At 36.0% G+C, this 24617-nt stretch overlaps 4 protein-coding genes across 4 annotated transcripts; 1 reads left to right on the top strand and 3 right to left on the bottom strand.

The window, feature by feature from the left end:
• The first annotated feature begins 104 nt into the window (after positions 1–104).
• Positions 105–5167, top strand: MONOS_3186 (putative exosome complex exonuclease RRP44). Its single transcript, XM_067873168.1, has 7 exons — positions 105–564; positions 627–1049; positions 1199–2302; positions 2531–3777; positions 3911–4088; positions 4194–4713; positions 4845–5167. The coding sequence occupies exons 1-7, from the start codon at positions 126–128 to the stop codon at positions 5113–5115; spliced, it is 4182 nt and encodes a 1393-aa protein (XP_067727997.1). The 5' UTR covers positions 105–125; the 3' UTR covers positions 5116–5167.
• A 37-nt stretch (positions 5168–5204) lies between these two features.
• MONOS_3185 (uncharacterized protein) lies at positions 5205–7100 on the bottom strand (the record flags this gene model as incomplete). Its single annotated transcript, XM_067873167.1, has 1 exon — positions 5205–7100. The coding sequence occupies one exon, from the start codon at positions 7098–7100 to the stop codon at positions 5982–5984; it is 1119 nt and encodes a 372-aa protein (XP_067727996.1). The 3' UTR covers positions 5205–5981.
• Positions 7101–7274: 174 nt separating this feature from the next.
• Positions 7275–11691, bottom strand: MONOS_3184 (putative DUF214 family protein). Its single transcript, XM_067873166.1, has 10 exons — positions 11667–11691; positions 11490–11614; positions 11250–11439; positions 11144–11199; positions 11037–11088; positions 10868–10957; positions 10652–10801; positions 10475–10549; positions 10225–10379; positions 7275–10033 (listed from the first exon to the last, which is right to left on the bottom strand). The coding sequence occupies exons 1-10, from the start codon at positions 11667–11669 to the stop codon at positions 7819–7821; spliced, it is 3111 nt and encodes a 1036-aa protein (XP_067727995.1). The 5' UTR covers positions 11670–11691; the 3' UTR covers positions 7275–7818.
• A 5304-nt stretch (positions 11692–16995) lies between these two features.
• On the bottom strand, positions 16996–22595 carry MONOS_12041 (putative multidrug resistance-associated protein 1, 3; the record flags this gene model as incomplete). The annotated part of the gene is made up of 7 exons (XM_067864625.1): positions 16996–17094; positions 17257–20280; positions 20460–21052; positions 21187–21604; positions 21739–21825; positions 22027–22507; positions 22588–22595. 7 exons carry the CDS (start codon positions 22593–22595, stop codon positions 16996–16998), a joined length of 4710 nt encoding a protein of 1569 aa, XP_067727994.1.
• Between the last annotated feature and the right edge of the window lie 2022 nt (positions 22596–24617).

The raw sequence follows: 24617 nt of genomic DNA, 5'->3' as shown, positions 1-24617 counted from the left end.
TCCGACACACAATTCATTGTCTTTTCAAACTATTTGTCTTTTTTGAAAAAGCAACTGGCTTCAATCTTTTTTATAATAAAAAAGTTAACGATATGGTAAATAAGATCCGCAATTATTTTTCTTTTATGTCTGTACAACGAGCTTACGTTTACAAACGGTCCAGGAGTGGTGGAATAGTACGATGTTGTAAAGAGAAATATTTGCACGAAGATATACCCTGTGGAATTGCTGATTGTCCGTCATGCAAAGATTTTTCTCAATTTAGTTATTTGAGGGCTCCATTACTCTCATCTCGGAACGAGAAATCGAACATGATCGCAATCATTGATCATACCGTTGTTATCAATCAAATGGCATTTCTTGAATCAGATAGTATTTGTAATATTGTTATTCCTCAAACTGTAATGGAGTACGTTAGAAGGCATAATGTCTATGCGTACAGACGACTTAAAATTTGCTTGGATTCACAGAAAAAATGTTTTTTTCAATTTTTTAACGAATTTAGCACAGCTACTTCTGTTAGAGTTGCTGACACAACGAATCAAGTTAACTTAACATTAAAAGGTTTGCATTGTCAATACATGATTAATGTGAAATTTCTTTGCTCAATTTCATGCTACTTATAGCTGTGTGCGATGTTGCAAACTGGTACCTTTCACATATACAGGATTATTTTAGTGAAGATGATAGCCCAAAACGAGTTCTTATTTTAACAAATGATATTTCTCAATATGAAAAGTTAAATTATCCATGTAGCGCACCGTTGATATCGTGCGTTGATTATGCGCTTTGCAATGTGAAGGAAGCAAACAAAGAACTCCTCGATTTGTTGTACCTTCCTCAATTAGATGAAAAGTTAGCTCCTTCAATTCCTTTTTCTCTTGATGATCCACACGAGTATCCCGAACATATGCCTCTTGAAGAAATGAGAGTTGCAGTACAGCAAAAGAAGCTTGTTCAAGGAGTTCTGCGAATGAGCAAGACTAACATTTATGAAGGATTGGTTGTTTCAAGACAAATACCAATACCAATTATTGTTCATGGAAAATGTTTGCACTCTTTTTTACATTAGTCTCAATGCTTTCCCACAATAAATATAACTCAAACCGACCTTTTCCCTCCATTTATTTCATCATTACAAACTTTTATATTTCTTTCTTTCTTTATTTCTGACTTTCTCCACATTTCTTTTTTTAAGTGGCATTAAACAGGGCAATTGATGGAGATATTGTGGCTGTGCGTTTGGAGGATGACAAGGGATGGGTTAGACAGACACAGAGAATTGCTCTTCGCGACGATCACGTGTTGGATGAAGAGGAAGAAGAAGATGAGGACGATGAAAACAATGATCGAAATAGCAATGAAGATGGCAGAAAAAGCAAAAAAGGATCGAATGCAGAAAATGATGAAGGAGAATTGAAAGGACGAAAGAAGGTGAAAGGGCAGTTGCATCCGCGTGGTGTGATTGTTGGAATTATGGAAAGAGACCTGAAATATTTCTGTGGGACGCTGATAATCCCAAAGGAAGTGTTAGAAGCAGAAAAGAAGGCAAAATCCAGTCCATCTGACTCTGCTTCGTCCAGCACGCCTTTGCCTTCTTCTTTCCCGCCGAGATATCGACTTCTTCTGCGCCCAGTGAACCAGACCATTCCATACATCCTGGTCTCAACATCCTTTCCCTCTCTCTACCACTGCCAGCGTGTGCGTGTGTGCATTGACAGCTGGAGCCCTCACGCGATGCTGCCGTCGGCGCATGTGGAGAAGCGGATGGGGTGTGTGGGAGAAATGGCAGTGGAACAGGAAGTGCTGCTGAGTGAGTACGATGTCCCGCACGACCCGTTCACTGCTGAGCAGCTGGCGTGTGTGCCGAATGGAGACGGGCTGGATGCGATGAGGGAGAGGATCAGCCAGGAGAATGCGAGGAAGATGAAGAGGATGGAGCTGAGAGTGCAGCAGGGAAGCGACAGCAGAAAGAAGACAAGTGCGATTGTGAGGAGAGGAGGAGATGAGTCCAGCAGCGAAGAAAGCGACAGCTCTGAGAACGATGATGACTTGATGGATAGATTCTTTGAGCAGACATCTTCTTCTTCTGCTTCTTCTTCAGCCATTTCATCGTCTGATCAGTCTGAAGAAGGCATTTCAGCGCTGCCGATGGAGGAAGAGGATGAAGTGCTTGGAGGAAGATGGGATCTGCGTGATCGTCCTATTTGCAGCATCGATCCACCTGGCTGTCGAGATATCGATGACACAATACACGCTGTCATCATCTCAAAGAGCAGGAAAGGAGGAAGATTTTCAACTGGTTTGTTGTTGCGGAAGAAAGATTCAGATTTTTGTTTTTTTTTTTTTTTTTGTGATAGTTGTATTGAAGAAAAAGAATGGAATAGAACTAAATTTAAAAGGAATATTAGAAATTGAAAAGGCCACAAAATTTTTTTCGAATATTTTTTTTTCTTTTTAATTTGTGTTTTGTGTTTGTCAAATTGACTGCTTTTTGATCAATTATTTTATTGACATATGATTTTCTTAGCATACAAGCAGAAGGATTTTGTTAGTTTGGAAACGAGTGATGTGATATCACAATCAACTCTGTTTCCATTTGACACGAAAGAACAGCTTATTGCAGCAAGAAAGGCAAAGAGAGAAGAGAAAGAGAAGAGAAAGCAAGAAAAATTAGAGAGAAAACAGCGAAAGATGGCAAAAATGGACATTGAGAAAGACTCTGATAAAGTCAATGAAAAAGATGATAAAGAAGATAAAGATGAAGAAGAAGAAGATGATGATGATGATGAAAGTGAAGAAGAAGCCACAGCAGAAGAAGAAATAGGCGATGAAGAGGAATATCTGGAGCTTGGCGTGCACATTGCAGATGTCTCCCGCTTTGTGCAGCAGAAGAGTGCGTTGGATGTCGAGGCATCGATCAGAGGGACAACAACATATCTTGTCGGGAGGAGGTTTGACATGCTCCCCAAAAAGCTGACTGAAGAGCTCTGTTCGCTTCGAAGCAACGAGCTGCACTGCTCCTTCAGTGTGCTGTGGAAAGTGGCATTGTACGATGGCGAGATTAAAGGCGTGAAGTTCAACAAGAGTGTCATCGACTCACACGCCTCGCTGACTTATGTGGCTGCTCAGACGCTGATAGATGCAACAGACAAGGTGATGCAGCCCATCAGAGAGAAGACACACAAAAGCGAAGGCAAAATAAAGAAGAGCACAAAAGCCAGTGAAGAAGCAAGTGCAGAAATGACAGAGGCGCAGAAGAAGGAGAAAGAGTACAAAGCGCTTCTTCGTTCGCCAATTGAACCGCCTCCGTTCAACTCGCCGCTGTTTGACTCGTCCAAATTCAGCCCGCCAAAAGTGATTGACGTGTTGGAGCGGCCGCTGAAGGAGACGCCGTCTGCGCTGCTGCTGTCGTCGCTTGTGCTCTGCCGCGACTTCGCCCGCCGGCTGAAAGCAGGGCGGATGCTGAAGGGTGCTGTTGTGCTGCACTCGCCCCAGCTGCGTCTGGAGGTGGATGCAGAGACACATGAGCCACTCTCAGCAGAAGAGGACGACCACTCAGAGACACACTCCACCATCGAAGAGTTCATGCTGCTGGCAAACATCTGGGTTGCCAAGAGGATTTATGCCTACTTCCCTTCGTTTGCTTTGCTTAGAAAGCATCCACCACCACCCACAATGTCATTCGACTGGCTCAGCCGCGTGTGCAGAGGGGTGGGCGTTATTCTCGATGCTTCTTCAAACAAAAAATTGAACCAGTCACTTGACAAAGCACAGGTTTATATTATTAATTGTATTGTTTTCATTTATTTTCTTGTAATTTTAAAAAATTAATAATCATTCTTCTTGCAATGTGCTTATGTGAATGTGAATGTTGTTCAATTGTGTTGTGTTTTCTGCCATCATTTAGTTCTCAACGACAGTCAAATCAACATTCTTCCCATTGCATCTGCGTCTCTTTGCCACACGTGCGATGTCTCTTGCTCTCTACTTCTGTTCAGGTGAGAGCGAATACTCAGAGTTCTATCATTATGGCCTTGCTTCTGACATCTACACTCACTTTACTTCGCCCATTCGAAGATACGCTGGTTTGTTTTCCTTTTCAGTCAAAAATTATTTATTTCTTTCTTCCTTTGGCATATTTCAATTTTTGCATGCATAATTGTTTGTTGTTATTGTTTTTCATTCAACAGATCTTGTTGTGCATCGAATGTTGGCAGCAACACTTTCTTCAGAAAATGATCCAAGTGCCCTTGCTTCTCTTTCCTCTTCCTCCACCTCTTCATCTTCTTCCTCATCTTCATCATCTTCTTCTACTTTGTTGTTCTCATCTGCTCTGAATGAAGAGAAAGAGGATCTTTTGTATGACGAGCGAGGCGTCACACAGCTGACAGCCTCTCTCAACAGAAGATACAAAAACGGCAAAGACGCCGGCAGAGAAAGCATTCGCGCAAACACACTCAGATTCATCTGGCTGCAGCAGAGGAAGGCAGCAGAGCAGGGAACGGACACTCAAAAACAGGAAAAGTCGAAAAAGGAAAAGAAACAGGAAGAAAAAACAACTGACAAGCCAATGATGGCAGCCATTGGTGAGATTGATGAGACTGAAGGGGATGATGTGATTGAAGAAGAAGATGAAAAGTTTGAAGGTGAAGTTTTGGAAAGTTATGTGAACAAAGTCTATCGCAATGGAATTGTTGTGTATTTGCCAAGGTTTGTTCTGTTTGTTTGTATATCATTCAATTGTTTATTCTTTTTATTCTTTTTATTCTATTTTTATCGTCATCATCTTCTTCTTCTTGATATTGCTGTTATTTCAACAATAATACTCAACATATACACAGATATGCGACAGAGGGAGTGGTATTGATGGATGACAGCAACTTCAAAAGAGAGAAAGGCAAAGCGCAATCAGCATCTTCATCTCATTCTGTTCCCACTTCACCAAATGCACCAAAAGTTGTCTCTTTTGACAATGAGAAGCAATGCATAGTCATTAGACAGAAACCAGAGGCACCTCAACAGAGAACAATTGCCATATTTGACAAAGTTATGGTCAGAATAGTTGTACACAAAAGACAGTTTGGATTTGAAGCTGATCTGTCTCTTCCATAGTTGTTTATTTTCATTTCAACAAATTCTTTTCTAAAAATCAAATATAAACGTATTTTTTATTGTTTCTTTATCACTCGTAAGTTCACTTTAAAAGACTGTCTTTAAAGTCTTTGAGGTGAGAAAAAAGTGAATAAAATGATGAATCTGGAATGATTCAATCTCTTAATAGGATTAAATGACAAAAGGAAAAATCTTCCTCATTCACATCATTTGGCATCCATAAAAAATAAAGATTGATAATAGAATGCAAAGCATATCTCAGCCAACGCGAGACAGCTCAATCATAAATGTTAAAACAAACAAATTAAAAGAAGGTAGATGTTGCTCATCTAAAAAATATTCAAAATGTTGAAAAAAAATGAAAAAAATAGAAAATTCAAATAAAAAAATTTGCAAATTTTATGTGCAACACAAAAAAAACAATAGAAACATAACTATTTCTTTTTATAGTTAAAATATATATCAAATAAAAAAAAGCTGAATAATAATTGAAGTAACTAAAAATTAATTAACAGACGTCAAACTGGACGTTCAATGCAAGAATAACAGTTTTAATAACGTATAATAATAACATTAAACTTAATGAAACAATTTATTTTAATAAAACATATAAAAATCATTCTAAAAGTGTAAACAATAATAAATTTAACAAAAACATATAAGATATTATTAAAAAATGCTACATCACATTTATCAATAAACACATACAAACAAAAATTTTCTAATTCAAAATTTCATAAATGAAATCAAACTATTTCTGATTTATATAAAACTTAAAGAAAATGAATAGTAATACATGATTTTCCCCCGATTTCCATCTACAGAATTTTCCAACTTTTAAATAATTTTCTTTAAATATGCGAAGTTCAAGTGTAAGTTGAATAGTGTCCATTTAAAGAAATCCATTCGATCAAATCATACAGCAAGCAAACGTCGTTATTATCGATTGAACTTTCTGTTGTTTTAAATCCTTCACCAATTGAATGCTTCTCCAAAAATTTTTCAGGGAAATGAATTTGATAAGATTCGAGCATCATTCTCATTCCTTCCCATTCTTCTTCTGCCGGCATTGTCTCCCACCTTAATGCTTCCAACACCCAAAATTCCAACTCTGTTATATCTGTTGGACTTATCCCAAAATATTTTCCTAACCATGAGCTGGCTAAAGTGTGGTCTTCCAGTGTTTTGTGCCCAATGAGAATGCACGTCCCAATAAGGAGTCTGTGATCAAGCAGAATAAGCGTCGAATCATCCTTTGCTTCAACAGAAACCATCATATCGCTTCCAGATGGCAGTGTCCTCCATACGAATAGCGGTTGTCTCTTCTCAAAAGGACGACAGCCAAATTTAGCAATATTTTCGCACAAATGATGATAAATGATAATTCCCTGAATCAGCACATTTTCGCAAATGTCAAACTTAACTTGCAGATTGTGCAAATAGTTCGTTATTAACAGCAAGCAATACATCTTCGAATATGCATCAATATCTGGTAAAACAGACTGCAAAGAGCTCCAAATTCTCCCGCACTTGGTCGATAAGTCACAGCAATCGCTATTAGAAATAGCTTCTTTATTTTTGGATAACTTTGTAGAATTAGTCGCATTTGAAAATACTTCGACGAATGAAGGAAGTTTCAGCAATTCTGTTGAAATGATACAAGAAAGTTTTAACAATTTTGCTTGTGGTAACGAATGAACTTTGTCGTTTGTTTGCTTTTTAGTGTATAATTTCAACTGAACACCAGTATTCGTTTGTTCTTGTTCAACATTTGTCTTAAAGCAAAGAAATCGAACAGTAGATGGTGGAGATTCATTTCCGTTGATCTTCTGTTCACTATTTTCTCTAACATACGATCCAAAATAATTTTGCTTTGAAGAATTGTGCTTTCTTGAAGAAACATAAACAGGTGAAAGATCAACTTTCGTGTCCGTGCGAAATTTCGCCGGGGCAATATCTTTTTTTCCGTCTTCAACAGACTTCATCAAGAACTATTCAAAAATTGTTAATTCAATTTTTCAAAATTCTTTCAAAAAAAATTTCAAAGAAAAGCGCCTAACACAAGTGTTTCAAGATCCCAATTTGGTTTAGATTTCGATATTAGGTAATAAATTGTTTCTTTTGGTTCATTCAATTCGTATTTGCAAAAGATCAAGTTTCAAATAATTTAAAACTTTTATTCAATGGTTGCATATCAATAAGAAATTTGTTCATAACTTTATAAAGAACGCTTAAAAAGATGTAAACTTTAATTTTGTTTTAAAATCAAAATTTTGGATGATAGAATAAAAGAAATCAAAAATACTTTCAAAATATTGTAAAAAAACAAAAGTTAAATAAAAATTAAATACAAACATAAAACATTTGTTAAAAGACACACATAAAAAAGAAATGAAACATGAAATGTTGAAGTCAGCATAACAAAATTGCAAATATTTGAATTGTTCGGAAAGATAAGTTTAGTCAGTTTTGATAGCAAGCAGCAAATGAATGAAGGAATAACCCGATTTGCTGTTCTGCTAAAAAAATGTCCAGTAGAAATGCATTAATATATAAAATGAATCAATGAATGAAAATTCCTCTTCTTGTCTTCCAAATAAAGATCAACAATACGACGAAATAAATTTTCCGAGTTGATTTTGAAATTTGAACGAACAAGAAGCAGAATAAAAAGCATTGAAGAGAATGAAGTTCTTTGATTGTTTAGTGCGTTTTGATGATTGAAACGATAGGCTTCTTCATGATTGAAAGAGAAGGCTCTAAAGCTGCCAGTATTGATGTGACAACAGCCATTGCAATCATAATCACCACCATTTCCCAGGGGAAGTAAAGGGGAGTAGGCAATCCCTGCAGCGAGCCCATTTGAGAGATGATCAAATAGCCCACGACCATTCCGCTGATCATCCCCATCACAGTCGCAGTAATGACAAGAATAAACGCCTCCTCCACAAACACTCTCACCAGCTGGAACCGAGTCAACCCTAATGCGCGCATAATACCAATCTCTTTGCCCTGCTCCATGACATTCGTGTGCATCGACGACATCAGAGAGAAGAAGCACAAAATCATCACCAGCACCGTCACTGCCATAAACGTGACATCCAAAATGCTTGTCGCCATCTTCAGTCCATCCATCGCACTAAAGAACGCCCAGACAGTGTATGTTGACTCGCTGTCTTCTGGATCCTCCAAAATTGCCTTAAGCTCATCATACATTTCTTGAATCCTGTCGAGATGCTTTTCATCAGCTCCTTCTTTGAACCTCACAAGCAAGTGATTGAAATGGATGTTATCGAAATGCCCGTTTTCTCCTGGAACCAAAGTGAGGTAGGCAGGTATTGACAGCGGTAGATCAGCATTTGTGGTTGATGATATGGTCTGTGAAGGCACTGAGAAAAACGGAAGTGCTTCTAAATAAGCTGTGGCGGTGATGTTGATACGTGCAAGCGAGTCATCCAAAAACTCTGCAGCTCCGCTGAGCATCCCTCCCGAACTGCTGCTGTCTGCACTCCCAGCGGGAATGATGTTCATCATGTACACATCGCCTGCTTGTCCTCCCATCGCTTCTTTCAACCCGTTCGAAAGAACTGTTGAATATGGATTGTTTCTGTCGGTGTACAATGCTTTGATGACTGAGTCTCCAGACTTCACTTCGTCCACCACTTTCACATATTTGTGATCGAGATTGTCCATAAAATTGGGAGTGGCTCCATACACATGATGGTAATATGCGTGTGACCTCCCTTGATTCGCTATCTGCGTTCGAACTGGTTCTGGATAAACTGTCTCCATCTCTTGCGTCACCCACGCCACAGTTGCAACTATATCAGAATATTTCTCGATGATTGTTTCCAACCCCTCCGGATCGTTCAAATATCGCGCATTCGGATCATATCGTGTTTGCGCTCTTCCTGTGGCTCCTCCAATCACGCTCTCGTATTTGTAAGCTCTGAGATGTATATCGCATCCATGCTCCATATAGACCATAGTAACAATCTGATCCACTGCAATTGTCAACAAAATGTTTGCGAACATGATGTACGCTAATGAGACTGCATAAAGAATGGTTGTTTTCCTGTTTCGGATACGATGCGCACCAAGATTCTTAACAGCCAAGTCTTTCAAGGCACGCGACTCCCAGCACAAAAACACTGTTGCAAGTATTGTCTCGAAGATGTATTCGAAGTTCAAGCATATCAGAATTATAGACAGCAGAATCAAAAACAGCATCAGGAAAAGCATAAATGCGATGAGCGTAGTATTCATAGCTAAAAGTGCCTGAGGAAACATCACATACACCCCTGCCCCAATGCCCGCCAGCAATATCCCAGCCACGAGATAGCCCCACGGAGTAGCTAAGTCATCAGCTCTTTCAATAGACACCACAACAACCTGGTTTTTTGAATGGTTCACGTCAATGGAGTCGTGCAAGTTCTGCGACAGAGCAGAGCGGATGGGGAAAATGGAAGCAATGAGTGAGATGCCGAATGCAATGAGTGTAGCGATGATGATTGAAAGTGCTGGCATAAGTGCATCCAATGGCACCGAGCAGACATCAGCCAGAACACGCACCACAATCCAGTTCACAAGATAGCCCAAGCCAATGCCCAGAATCCAGCCAGGGATTGAGTACAAGATGGCCTGTGCAATCAGTGTTCCGATAACTCCAGCACGATTAAGGCCAACCATCCGAAGAATGCCTAGCTCAAACGTCCTTGTGTCGACAGATATCTGCAGAAGCGAGTAAATCAGCACAATTGATATTCCCACAAGAACCACAATGATAAGCAAGCTCACCATGTTTATCACCATCCCGAGAAGTGACCATATGGAAAACGCATCTGGAACAGGCATTGTCACATCAAGTCCATCAAATGACAGCGCATATGTGATGCGAGATGCCCATTCCACCAATTGCCTGTAGTTAACACGAAAAAATATATCATCAAAAGCGTTGGTATACATGAAAATGAAAAAAGAGCAAAAATGTTAAATCAAAAAAAAGAAAAATTGCGATATTTGAAAGCAAAATTGATGAAATATTTAAATTGAAAAACACAAACAATTAAAAAATAAATAATAAAACAAAATAAAAAGTTAATTCCACACTTTTTAAGATCTGTTGTACTAAAGGTTAAATAAATGGGATGGCGCGGCACTTTGCAGGAAAATACCAAAGACGTTGCGTATTCTCTAATGTTGAATGACAGCCACTGATCGCGATTGATTGATATCAAAGCATCAGACGGGAATGAATCAACAATCTATCTCCCCCAAATGTGAAGAGTGCATATGAAAAGAAAATTATATACGATTTGAGGTATTTATGTGAAGATTGACTTTCAAAAAATGAGAATACCGTTTCCCAAATGTTGTCCATTTCAACGAACAGCACTTCTTCATTCTTAACCTTATGGAGCGCATTGTCAACGATCTATTTAATTGTGAAATTAAATTTTAATATTTTGGAAGAGATTACAAAATTACAATTTTAACAATAAAAAGGGAAAAAACAAAAGGCAATTTTGCTGCAAACATCATTTACACGGAGGGTAACATTCACTTCTTTAATGAGATCCATTAAAAATGGAAGCGCATTGGGTGATTTCTTCAACACAACATCTGCTGCAATAGGTGACATTTCAGTAACAGGTAGCGTGAATGTTATGGAATCTCCAATGCTTATCTGTAATGATTCGTTTAATATGAGAGAAATATAGCTTAACATTCAAGTTAAATAATTTTTACAAACATTAAGTTGTCTTGCAAGAGAAGATGTGATAATAGTTTCCCCTTTTGGTATTGGGGGAGCTGTCCATTGTCTTCCAATCTCAATGGCTCTCTTTTGTAAAATAATATTAATGGTAATAATAATAATAATAAGTAAATACGTTCAAAGAAAATAACATTCAATTGCACACTTCTCTTTCTGTATCTATTGCTGTGAAATTTGCAACGAAGTTGTGTTCAGGGCTTCAAAAGATAATTTTTTTATTATTTTTTATTTATGTTAATAATAAATGCAAACAAATTTGTTTTCCACGGAGTTATAAGGGCTTCGAGACGTGGAGAAAAATGCGAATACTTTTTAAAAATTAAAAAAATAAAAAAGATAAATAAGAATATATGCAAACTGCTTCTCCCAGAAGTGAAACAATATTTTGAACTTCAGTTGAGTTGATTCCAAAATGATCTGTCCATTCTCCAGATTTTATATACAAATCTATTTCTCCTGCGGAATCCTCGGCCAGCATAAGAACAACAACTGGAAATTTATCGCTCACGGAAATAATAACTGAAGTTACGCAGCAAACAAGCATAACACTTAAAAATTAATTTAATGTAATGTTTTTCAATTGTATAGAAAAAAATACCTCAAGAATCCCCAAACATAACTGCACGTTCTGTTCTTAACTTCACGGACTCCTTGGCTGAAGTAGAATCCAAGATGAGAACAACAATTTTCACAGCAATTCCTTTCTTCAATGTCTCCTTCCTCCTAAGATTTCAACCATTAAATTGCTGTGTAAAAACAAATAACAACAAAATACCATCAGAGTTACTTCAACTCAACTTATGGGTGTTCTATAATTCTCCGAAACAGTAAAAAAATATTTAAAACTTTTTATAATTCTTTCATGAAATAATTATTTATAACACCGCTAACAAAAATTGTGAAACTTTTCAGTTTATTACTTTCTTTTTGAAATTATAAAAAAAATTTATTTTGATAATTTTACCAACCAAGATAATTTATGTCAAATCTCTTTTATCTCTAAATTTGAAACATATTTCTTGAAAATGAAGTTAGAAATTATAATTTATTGTGAATTTTTTTTTTTTTTTTAGTAAAAAAACACTTTTTTCATAGCATTCCTTTGAAGCTTTTAAATATAAATCTGTGGATATTTTGGTGATGGTGTTCTTCACAACATTAATAGAGCAATGTAGAATTATGTCTTTGAGTTATTATCTTTTGGACAAAATTATCATTCACTAAAATATCCGATTCCATTGACTCGCTCCACTTTTTTCAACCTCTTAGTTGATTTGCAATTCAAGCGATCGTTTTCGGTAATGATTGTTTCTTGAAAAAGAGAAGACAAAAATATAAAGCTGTAAATTCCAAAAGAATGGAAACAATATTCAATTAACTTGTTCTTTTAAAAAAAACTCTCAATTTCACTTGCAATAATCTGAAATGGCAAAAACAACAGAATAATGCACGAAAGCATTGATGATTACAATAATCACAAAAAGAATAATCATCCTATTCAACGCAAACTACTACTCGTTCAATTGTTTGAATAAAGAAAAAGATTTAACCTGTTATCAAAAAGTGAAATGTCGTGAAGTGAAAGCTTCAAAATCCACATAAAGCATGTGATAAAGAAATGTATCACAGCTTAACGAATTGGGCAGAAATGCGCCGTCCATCAAACCATCGTCCGTTCATGACTGGAAATGCCTTTTCAGCCGCAGAAGATTCTGAGAAAGTTATCAATACTCCACTAACCATCGGCGCTAAAATGCATTCAACAACCTCTCCAAAGTTCTGACTTTCTTCGCGAACTTCACTGCATATGTCTTTCATCGAGCTCTCATCAGCTCTGTTCGATTTCAGAATTTTCAATTTCATTTCAAAGAAATGAAATAAAAAATGATGAAATAAATCGAATCAAAATATTTCAAAAATGAATGAAAATTAATGCAAATATGAAAGATCTTGTTTACATTTTATAAGTAAATAGACACAAACATTTTTGGATCATATAAATTCTTTAGCAAAAGAAGAAGTGTTGGCTCATCCGAAACAGGAAACATGTTCTTTGCTTCTTCTTCCATGTTTTTGTCTGTTTCGCTTGTGTTTTTGGTGGAATCTGTGGATTCATTTGCAGCTAACGTTGAATGTGGATCTGACGTTGTTACTGTTGCAGTTGGAAGCATCTGCACACTTTGTGAATAACCATTCCTCGTAGTGTCGCTGTCAAGCGTTACGGTAATCTTGTTTATTAAGTCAATTCCATCCATAACTTTTGCTGCAGCACTTGCTGAATCAAAAGTTGAAAATTCAATAACAGCTGAAATAGGGGCATCGTTATGTGAATATTCTCTGATATCACTCTCACTTTCATCATCAGAATGAATCTTTTCTTCTTCGCTCTTTTTTTCACTGCTCTTTTTTCGCTCCTTTTTTTGAGATTTTGAATGGCTGTCTTTTGCACTCGTTCCTAATTTATATAAAGTTATAGATACAATTGGTCCAAACATACTAAAAAGCGTTCGTATCTCATCTTCTGAAATTATTGAAGGGAGGTTCCCAGCAATAACTCTTGTAGGAACGATGGACGAAGAAATAAAAGCCCTTAAGCATTCCATATTTTAGAAAAATGATTAAAAAAACCCAATGAAACAAAATCTAATAAAAAATTTTATTCATTAAAAAATGCACACTCTGAAACTGAAGTGGATGATAATGGTGTAGGAGATGCAACAACAGGAGCCGATGTTATTGATGCTGTTGTTTGCGAAATTACAGGTGTCGGTATAGCTATTCCATCAAGGCCAACTCTTTGTATTGTTATGTGAAATCCTTCCAAAGAAGTTCCTGTTAGAAGAACAGCTTGATCAACACCAGACGTAGTTGCAAATTCAACATACCCAATTCTAAAGGTAATCAAATCATGTTTATAAATACTTCAAAATTTTGAAATAAAAATAATAGCAAGCCCTTTGGATTTACGGCTTCCTTTATCTGTCACAAGCGATGCAGAAACTACGGATATTCCCTTATCTTCAAAAAAACGGCGTAATTGCCTTTCAGTTGCACGAGGATGAATGTGAGAAACAAACACTGTTCGAGAGCGTGCTTCAATTTGTTCCTCGGGTGCTATCCGGAAATTGATGGAAAATAATTGAAAGAAATTTAGAAAAAATATTTAATTGTAACTATTATTCAATTCAAACTCAGTGTTTGGCTTCTTGAAGGTTCAGGTTGAGTGGATAAATGTGAAGAACGTTGACTTCTCGCATATGAATCGTGATCACGTTCATAATATCTGTCTCTATCGCTTCTGTGATATGAATTTCTTCTGCGATCATGTCTCGAAGAAGAACTTTCTTCTTTTGAAGAAGACATAAAAAGCCACCTTGAATATAATAATTATTACACAATAGATCAATGAAACTTTTAATTTGATCATCATTGATACAATTTTATCTTTTTTGATAAGTTTACTGAACGAAAATATTTATCCTTATATTTCAAAATTTCTCGACAGAGAAAATGATAAATTCAATATTTATCGTTTGACAAATTTTTGTGATAATGCCATTTTTTATAGAATTTGGAAAACTGGTTATTTAAGATTTGTCACTATGAGGATTTTTTTATTAAAAAATCATGGGACAAACTTGTTTTTGACTGAGTGTTAGGAAATGTTTTTATTATTAAAGTTATTAAACAATCAAAAAAATAAAAATAGTACGAGTAACTGAGCCCCTAGAAGTGTTTTTGACAATAAACATAAAAATATTCATATTTTCAGCAATAAAACATTTTCTTTGAAATAAGATAATAAACCAATGAATTCATCTCGTGTTGTTAAATTATGTATTATTCCATCAAGAAAAAATTATCTTCAATGAAAAATTTCCACTCAAACCACAGAAAACCAATGAAAAACACTGAAAGCTCATTGATGGCTGATCCTTTATGAAATCATTCTTTCTTTGAAAAAATTGTGCATAATTTAACAACACGAGATGAATTCATTGGTTTATTATCTTATTTCAAAGAAAATGTTTTATTGCTGAAAATATGAATATTTTTATGTTTATTGTCAAAAACACTTCTAGGGGCTCAGTTACTCGTACTATTTTTATTTTTTTGATTGTTTAATAACTTTAATAATAAAAACATTTCCTAACACTCAGTCAAAAACAAGTTTGTCCCATGATTTTTTAATAAAAAAATCCTCATAGTGACAAATCTTAAATAACCAGTTTTCCAAATTCGAAAAAATAAAAGGTGAATAATCATTTCTGACTTTTTTTCAATATGGGAATAATCTGATTTATTTTTTATCATATTTTTACGCTTCAACAGTGAGAGATATAATTTGTGAATTTCAATAAATCGAAAAACTTTTTTGAGATAAACAAAAAGAATATAATTAACTTTCAAAAAATTCTTTTGTCATTTCAGACTCTTTGAAAAAGAAAATTGATCTTTGAATATCCAAAAAAATAGAGATAAACACATTTTTTTTTAAAGAAAAGAAATATTTGAAAAAATGAAATTTAATTTGAAAGTCGTTTTTATTCGACAGAAAATTATGATTTGAAAAAACAATTAAATAAGAAATTTTTATTCGTTAAATTTGAGTAAAAAAATAGTTTTATTTCGATCGCGAATTAGAAATTTTTGCAATTGTTTCTGAATAAAAGAAAAAACTTGATAATCAGATTTTGTTCAATAGCGCATTTTTTTGATCATATTTTTTCGAAGTTAACAAGTCAAAATTTTCTGATATTCAAAATAATGCATGTTTTATTTCAAAAATGAAACAGTCCGAATCATTACGAACAAAGATTTAGTGATCAAAAATATTTTTTTGTCCAATATCAATTCAAAAAGTTATAACCTGATTATGTATTATATGCAACGATTTTAAAAGAATGATCCAAGACATATATATTCGCAAATAATGCTAATTGAATGAGATAGCTTGATGATTGGGCTTTTTTTTCCAAAATTGGTGATTAATTTTAAATCCATTTTTTTCATTCAAAAATTTCGGCTTTCGAAAAAATTTTTATATTGACAAAAGAACTCTGAAAAGTGATGACTTCTTTCAGAAAAATTTATTTCATAATTATCCTCTCACTCTTCTTTTAAATAAAACAATTGGTGCAAAATATATGACTTCAGGCATTTTCTTAGATAAAATTTGCACTTACGATGAGTTTTTTGTGATCAAAAAATTTGAAAAAAATGGGTTTATTTTTTGAAGTACATATGCGGTCACTGAACATTTTGTAATTTCATCAATGATGTTTGTTTTCAATTTTGATAATCTAATTTATTTTGAAATCTGATTAAGTTTAATAATGTTGAAACTGAAACTATTATTTCATGCTTTGTGCATAAAAAGCTTGAAAGTCCATATTTTCCCCCAATTGTCAAGTTTTTTTCTTTTGAATAAAAAAATTCATATTCTTCGAAACGAAATATCAAAAGAAACAATACTCCGTTATAAGTTTTATTTTCAATAATAATCACCCAAATTTTTTATATTTTTTGAAAAATTGTTTTTAAATAAGTTTTTCGTCAATTTTGGAATAATTTTTTCCTTATGTTAATTGTTTCAGAATAATTACAAAAGCCAAAGTTTGATATGAATGCAAAAAGAAGATATGAAATTCAACATCGTCTTTATTTTTCTATGTTCATCAACCAATATTTTAAACTCATATTCAACCAGAAAATTTTTACAGAAAAAATATGATTTCTAAAATAATCACCCAATTTTAAAAAATATTAACACAACAGTTATTATATCAAAAAACATTGAGATTCTTTCTGTCTTGCACCGATTCTTGAAGAAATTCTGCAAAACTATTTCAACATTTTGTGGAAAAAGAAAATTTATCTTAAAAAGCAATACATATTATTACATAAAGCCACAAGTTAGAAAAAAATAGAAAAAAAAAATAATAAATAGAAAAATTGATAATTTATAATAATTCAGATTCAAATTGATAGCGTTGAATTACAAAAATGATAGCTAAAAAATAAAAAACTCAGAATTGCATTTGATGTTGAAATTATCTAATGGATGCATCTGGCAATGCTTATCAAATATTATTAAAAACATTTCAAGATTTTAATGCAATTGCTCTCAATTGTTCTACATAGGCATCACCTGCTGCTTTTGCCAAAGACAAGAATTTGGAGTTTTCTCTGAACAACAGCTCCTGAATCAACAGACAAATAAATAAATGAAAAATTGTTTTTGTCAGAAAATTAAAAAGTAAAATATGTGAAGAAATAACAAGTGTAAAATACTCACAAAAACTGTGAAAAAAATCCAGCAACTATTTCAATTTCTCATTCAAAATTCAATCAATTGAACAAACCTTTGGTGCTCCGCTCTCAACGAGCTTACCGCTATCCATCACAAACACCAAGTCAGAGTCTGCAACTGTAGATAGCCTGTGTGCAATGGTGATGACGGTACATTCACTGAAGCATTTCCTTGTCACCTGCTGGATCCTTTCGTCTGTCTCAAAGTCCACACTTGCTGTCGCTTCGTCCATCAGAATAATCTTTGAGCGCCTCAAAAGTGCTCGCGCTAGACACAGTAACCGTCGCTGCCCCACCGAAAAGTTCTTCCCTTCATTTGCCACATCTGACTCAAGCTGCTCCTCCATCTGCTGCACAGCCTCCCTCAGCCCCACCTGTCCCAGTGCTGCCCACACCTCCTCCTCGCTGTGTTCTCCAAATGGATCCAGATTATACCGGATGCTCCCACTCAGAAGCATCGGCTCCTGCGCTGTCACTGCCACTGCACCCCGAAGCTCTTTGAGGCCCAGCTGTGTGTGGATATCTCGTCCATCAATCAGAATGGCACAGCCTTTCTTCTGCCACTCCGCCTCCACAATCCGAAGCAGTGCCAGCAGAAGACTCGACTTTCCCGATCCTGTCCTCCCCACAATACCCACTTTTGCACCATCAGGAATCACAAAAGAGACATCGTCCAGAGCCAACGGAAGATTAGGACGGTATCTCAAGTCAACATGGCTGAACTCAATTCTGCCTGCTGATGGCCAATTTGACAGCGGATACGACAAAGAAGATGAAATTGAAGAAGAGGAAGAAGCAGAAGAAGAAACATTTGAAAATTTCATTTCATTTCCATCCACAGGTTTCTCTTCTTTTGATTCGCTGCATTTAATCATCTTGCTCTTTTCATTAGAATCCTCTGGAACACTTATTGTCCACTCTCCCTCTTGCTCCACATCGCACAATTTTCTGATCCGCCCAATCTTCCCAACAACAAAGTACAACGACAAAAGCTGGCTGTACAAGTTCCTCCCTGCCGAAACAGCAGAATGTGACATCTGCAGCGCCATTGGTAGGAAATACGTGTTTCTCCCCGCAGCTTTCAAGACAATCGCAGTCAAATAAGTCAGCTGTTCAAGCACATCATAACACCAGCTAGTGATGTTTTTGATAAGCTCATTCACACTTTTATTGTAGAATTGAGCATCGTTCAGCCTTCTGCACAGCTCCCTGCGCCTCTCCTCCACCGCCTCCTGCACACCAAACGCCCTGATCGTTGCTGCTCCTTCCACACACTGCTTGAAGAAGCGCCCTGATTCGCTTCGTGCAGCAACCAACGATCGATCAATGCGGCGCTTGGCGAGGGACGTGGAATGGCTGATCAGCACCATTGCACTCGTCGCCAGCACAACAGGCAGCAGAAGCGCAGGCATCGCTGAGTGGATTGCCACCAGTACCAAGGGCAGCTTCGCGAGGGAGGAGGCAGTGGCAGTAAAGGAGTGGAGGACGCTGTAGCTGATGGGGTTCACTGCATTCAGCCTTCTGTACAACATGCTGGCGGGTGTGGTGTCGAAGAAGCGCATCGGCGCGTGGAAGAGCTTTGAGTACACTTCTGTCTTGATGGCATGGGCAGACTGCAGCCGGAAGCGGGTGGTGATCAGACTCACTGGAATCTCGCTGAGCGACGATAAGAGATTCATGATGATGTAGAGGAAGAACAAGAATCCTGGGGAAAGATCAAAGCGGCTCAGAAAGGAGAAAAGAAACTGTTGTGTCTTTTGCTTTTTGAGCGGGAAGATGTTTTGTTGTAACCAATGGCCGATTGATTTTGTTTTGAAATTATCTCCATTTTTGTGATTGCTTTCGTTTGATGATGATAATGATGAAAATGTCGTAGTATTCAATGAAGATTCATCCATCATATCATTTACGATTTCTCTTCTTTCCTTCTCTTCTTCTGTTCCTCCTTTCTCCTCTCCCCTCGTTTCTCCTCCAATCCCATCCAACGTCCCGTTCATCTGCTCCATCTGTGCATCCTTCGCTGTCCACAGGCTTAGTACAGCGCTTTTCCCATTATTCACAACATTTTTGAGCACAATTGCCAGCACCAAAAAGAACAGCAGATAGAGTGATGCATGTTTGAAATACCACAAAATGGAGGAGAGGGAAGCAGAATTAGCTTCCATATCGGTGGGTTTCTTCAGACGTCTCAATTCAGAGGGAGAAGGAGAAGGAGGAGAAGGAAGAGGAGGAGTTGAAGAAGATGAAGTGGATTCATCGACTGAATTCAGAAAAGGCGGAGGTGTTGTATGAAGATTTGGGGGAAATTCACTCGAAATAGAAGAAGAAGAAGAAGAAGAAGATGATGATGATGATGACGATGACGACGATGCAGATTGCTGAGTCGATATGAAAGGTGATTTAAAAGTGAATGGTGAAGTTGCAGTAGAAGAAGAAGATGGAGATTGTTGAGATGAAACAAAAGGAGATTGGAAAGAGAATGGAGAAGATGACACTGAAGATGACGAAGTCATGTTAAGAGAATCTTCAGTCTTCTTTTCACAATTGCTTTTATAATCATCTTCCGTGTTTTCCGTTTCTCCTTCCACCTCTTCTTCTTCAATACCATCTTCATTCTCCTCAACCAACACTCCAGTCTCCTTCACAATCCCCGCAAACTCCTCCGCCTTTCCTATCTTTCTGATCCTTCCGACTTTCTCCATTGCGGTGGCTGTGTCGAAGTATGGCAGATATTTCGTGTGGTGTGTTGCCAACAAGACAGCCTTCCCTTTCAGCAGCTGGCTGATGCACTTTTTCACTAGCGTCTGCCCAACATGAGCATCGACACTCGCCAAAATGTCATCCAACACAAACACCTCAGCCGATGAATAGACTGCCCTTGCCAGTGCTATCCTCATTCGCTGCCCGCCCGACAGGTTGTATCCTCTTTCACCCACTTCTGCTTCGTCTCCACCAGGAAGAATGGCCAAGTCTTGTTCCAGACAACATGCTTGAATGACACGATCGTAGCGAACGGAGTCGAAGGGAGTGTGGAAGAGGATGTTGGATTTGATGGTGTCGTTGAAGATGAAGGGAATCTGAGTTGAAAATGACGGATAAATGAATATACGATGAATATTATAAAGAGAAATAAAAAAAAAATCAGTTCAGTAAAAGAAATGATGTACAATATGTTTATCATTGATTAAGAAATAAATGAAATAATTCAAATTGAAAATTAATTTATTTTCATTTTTATTCTTTTTAACTTACACACCTGAGACACATAAGCCACTTTTCCCCTCAAATAACCTTTCCCTTCCAAACAGATTGTCTCTCCCAGAATGGATGCTAGCAGCGCTGACTTGCCACAACCAACAGGGCCAAAGAGGAGAGTGTGGGTATACCTTTGGAGAGAGAGGGAAATGATGTGGAGGACGGGAAGAGGAGAAGGCAGACGAGGAGGAAGATAATCCTCATCCTCATCCTCTTCGTCATCCATGCCACACAACCAGACGAAGGCAGAGCGAAAGGAGCGGAGGAAAGAGGAAAGACGAGTGAAACAAGAAGAAGATGATAAAACAGTTGATGATGAACGTAATATATCTTTTTCTCTATTTTCTTCATTTTCTTCTTCTTCTTTCTCTCCTTTTTCTCCTTTTTCATCTTTCTCATCTTTCTCTTGTTTTCCCTCATTTTCACTCCTGCTGACTGTTGGTGTTTCAAATTCTGTTTCGTTGCCATTTGCATGTTCTCTTTCCTTTTTGATGGCAACTTCATAGCGACTCCACGCAAACGATGCATTTGACAGGCTAATCACAATATCATCATCATCATTATGATGTTCTTTTTCTTCTTCACTCTCTTTTTCTTTTCAACACTTTCAACGAGTTTTCTTTGATATGCAACATTACCATCATCATCATCAACATCACTTTTGGAGTCTCCTTTGTTTGTGAATGTAATCGAACTTTTGTCATCCTTCCCAAAATTCATCGACAAACCAGCAATGTCTTCTTTCTTTTTATCTTCTTCCCCTTCTTTTTCTTCATTTCCTCCTCCATTTTTATCATCCCTTCCCTCTTCTCCCTCCATCTTCTTCCCTCCCTTTCCAAATGGCCTGATAACTCTAACCTCCTCTTCTCCCTCTTCACCTTCTTCACCCTCACATATATCAGCAGACTCAGCTGACTGCAACAGCATCTCCATTCTGTTTATAACAGTTTTGTTCATCCAGAAGTCGTTCAGTGTCGACGGAATGTCATCCAGCGATTCTCTAAGCGATTCGACGATTCGAATTGAAGGAAACAAGAAAGACGCTTTCAAAGGCAGATGCTGCCAGAAGCGCAAGCCGATAAGCACGATAATGGTGAGCGCGTTCACAAGCGACTGCAAGTTTTCGTGGATGGAATTGGAGATAATCTGTTGCAAGAATTGGTTTTTGAGTGAAAAATTTTAAAGATGTTGCAAAATAAAACAATAAATTTTAAAAGAAAAGAAAGTAAAAGAAAAATTAGAAATCTAAAAATAAAATGAACTTATAAATGAGTGAATACCCTTTTTTTAAATAGATCGTCTTGTCCTCTCTCTGATTGAAGCAGCCTGTCTTTCATCATTTCTTCCCAACCATTTATTTTTATTAACTAAATCAAAAGAACAGCGATGAAACACCAAAAGAGAAAGAGAAAGAGAAAAAGTGAAGATATATCATCTCTAAAAATAAAATAAGCAATTTTTTATATTTTTATTATTCTTTCTTTCTTTTCACTATTTTTATCTTTATTTCTAAAAATAACACAAATGGAATATGAAATTGGATAGCATGCCTTAATTTGATCAAACACTTCAATTGTTGTTTGTTCTGTCTTTGCAGATTCATTTTGATATCGTTCGTGTTGCTTCAAGTTTTGCCTCGAAATCCACGCTGAAATCAGAGAATCAACAACAATCATCAAAATAACCCAAAATGATGATTTTCCAAAAAACGAAACAAGCGTCTTCACAGATAAATACACATCAAGCGGAATCACTATGAATTCTTTAACAGATTTAAACGTGCTCAATATTTCGCATATGCTTGGTTCCGCATATTGCATTAACCTCCCTTCTCCTTTTCGAGTTTTTTCATCTTCGCTCAGTCTCAAAATCTTTTGGAATAAAATCTCTTTCATTGCTCGATCTACGATGTTATCCATTATTGCATTGATTCTGTCCCTAAGGTAATTAGTTAGCTTGCTTCCGAGCATCAAAAATACGTGAAAAAACGAAAGAATGATTCCCTCCATAAGTCTTCCTCCAGCTTGAACAACCCACTCAAGAAAGGAACTAATTATAAAAGTATCCCGATAGCTTATAACTTTACTCAACACATTAAACTTGAAATATCCAAAGAAATCAGCAAACACTTTGACATAACAGAAAAAATCATTTCAATGAAGTAAAGCTTCCAGATAACTCTAAATGTGAGCGCCAAAATTGAAATACTAATATTTGTATTTTGATTTTAAATGGGCACTGAAGCGCACGTATGATTAACGGTCAAACTGTTGTTTTTTTTCCTCTTCTTTGTAAAGTTCTTTAAAATGCTTAATTGCCTCCTCTTCATGCGGATCAGAATATTTAAACGGAAAAATTTTTTCTTCAAATGGCTTAAGCATTCAATATCAATGCAAAATCCTGAAGAAAAAATAAGCTAACCTTTTCACGACCTCTTCGAATCACCGGAAGCGAAAACCAGTTAATCAATCTCGAAACAAAGCCTGCATTGTCATATCTACAAATTAAAATAATAGGAAGTCGAAGGAGATTAACAGTCAAACAAATTTTTTTGCTTGTAATCCATTTTGTTGCTTTTTCTATGAATATGAATTTTTTCTATTTATCTTTGTTTTCTTATGGTTCTTCAAAATCAAATTGTTTTTCCAATAATTTTGTATTTATTCCAGCTTTTTATTTCAGCGAAAAAACAGTCAAAAGTATTTATAACCTATTATCATCTTGAATTGTGAATTGATTTTAATTTTTATTAATTGAGAAGCATTTAGATGATATGTTTTTTTTTATTGTTCAGTTCAATAATAATCAAAATTTCAAATTATCTCGCAAAAGAACTGTTCAATGGAATGAATGAAATACATTGAAGAATTAAAAATAGTTAAAAATGTGTGTTTATTGCTTCAATATCTGGGATATTTCAATTTCATGAAAAATATATGGATTAATGGATAAAGAAAGTCTTCATTGAACGAAAGATTTGAGGAGATGATAGTTGAAGAAAAAAAGAAGAAAAGGATGAAAATCTGCTTGTTGATCTCTGTGAATGCTATATTTTTCAAAGCTACAACATTTCGGATGAATTATTATCTATTTGTGTTCCCTGACTTCTGAAAGTTGCATTGAAGAAAGAGGAAAGTCAGGAAACAAGTGAAGAGGTGGAGATGGCTTTACTGGCTTTGAGTTTCATCAATTTCCATCAAGTGTGAATATTTACAATTATTTTTGATATTACTGAATCTTTTTTTCACACATTTTTAAGTTTGAAGCGAATCAGAAACTATATTTGAATGAAATTAAAGAGATAATCAAATATCACCATGCGCATCGGAATCTGACACGACTTGCATATCAATCCGCTTGGGAATTTTTAATGGGCAGATATTATTATGATTTCGAATTAGAAGAAATTATTGTGAATGAGCTGCATTTTGCGAGAGAGGCAATAAAGGAACTGGAAGGGCTGATAAAAAATATTGATTGGAAGAGAAAAGAAGAAAGAAGAAGAAATCACAAAGAGATGGCTGCAAATATTGGATTATAATTTTTTTCAGATACAAATTGCATAATGAAGAATATGTTGGGCTTATCAACAGCATTGTTCAGGTATTTCGAGCATCAAGGGACAATTACAGAGGTATAAGCGAGAAATGCATTTATCTGCTAAGAATAGCAGTGGAAAATTTTAATGTGAAAATTGATGAAATTCTGAAAGGCAGAGCGGTTGACGCTATTTTGGAGGAGATTCTGCAACGAACGATTGATGACGGAATGATATTTTATGGATTGAAATTTTTTGTTGCTATTTCAAGGCGAATGAAAGTCAAGAAAAAATATGAATTAGAAGAAGCAGAAAGAAAAGGGTCGAAAAGAAAAGTATTTGATAAGATGGAAGAAAAAGGTTATTGTGATGTCATTGTAGGCATTCAAGAAATATAAATTTATTTTGATAAATCAATGTATTTCTCAGAAAGAAGAAGATTGACATTTTCAATCACATCAAATCTTGAAAGACAAAAGACAACTATTAAACATTGAAGCATATGATTTTTATTTCATTTGAATTAATTGTATTTGAGAGATGGTAGGAATGCAAATATTGAGATGTGGAGACGTGAGAATTAAAAAAAAAATATAATAAACTGCACAAACTCGAAAACTT

Source organism: Monocercomonoides exilis (assembly GCF_001643675.1).
Source record: "Monocercomonoides exilis strain PA203 chromosome Unknown scaffold20-1493094, whole genome shotgun sequence".
Taxonomy (NCBI): Eukaryota; Preaxostyla; order Oxymonadida; family Polymastigidae; genus Monocercomonoides; species Monocercomonoides exilis.
This window is presented reverse-complemented; position numbering and strand designations above follow the sequence as displayed.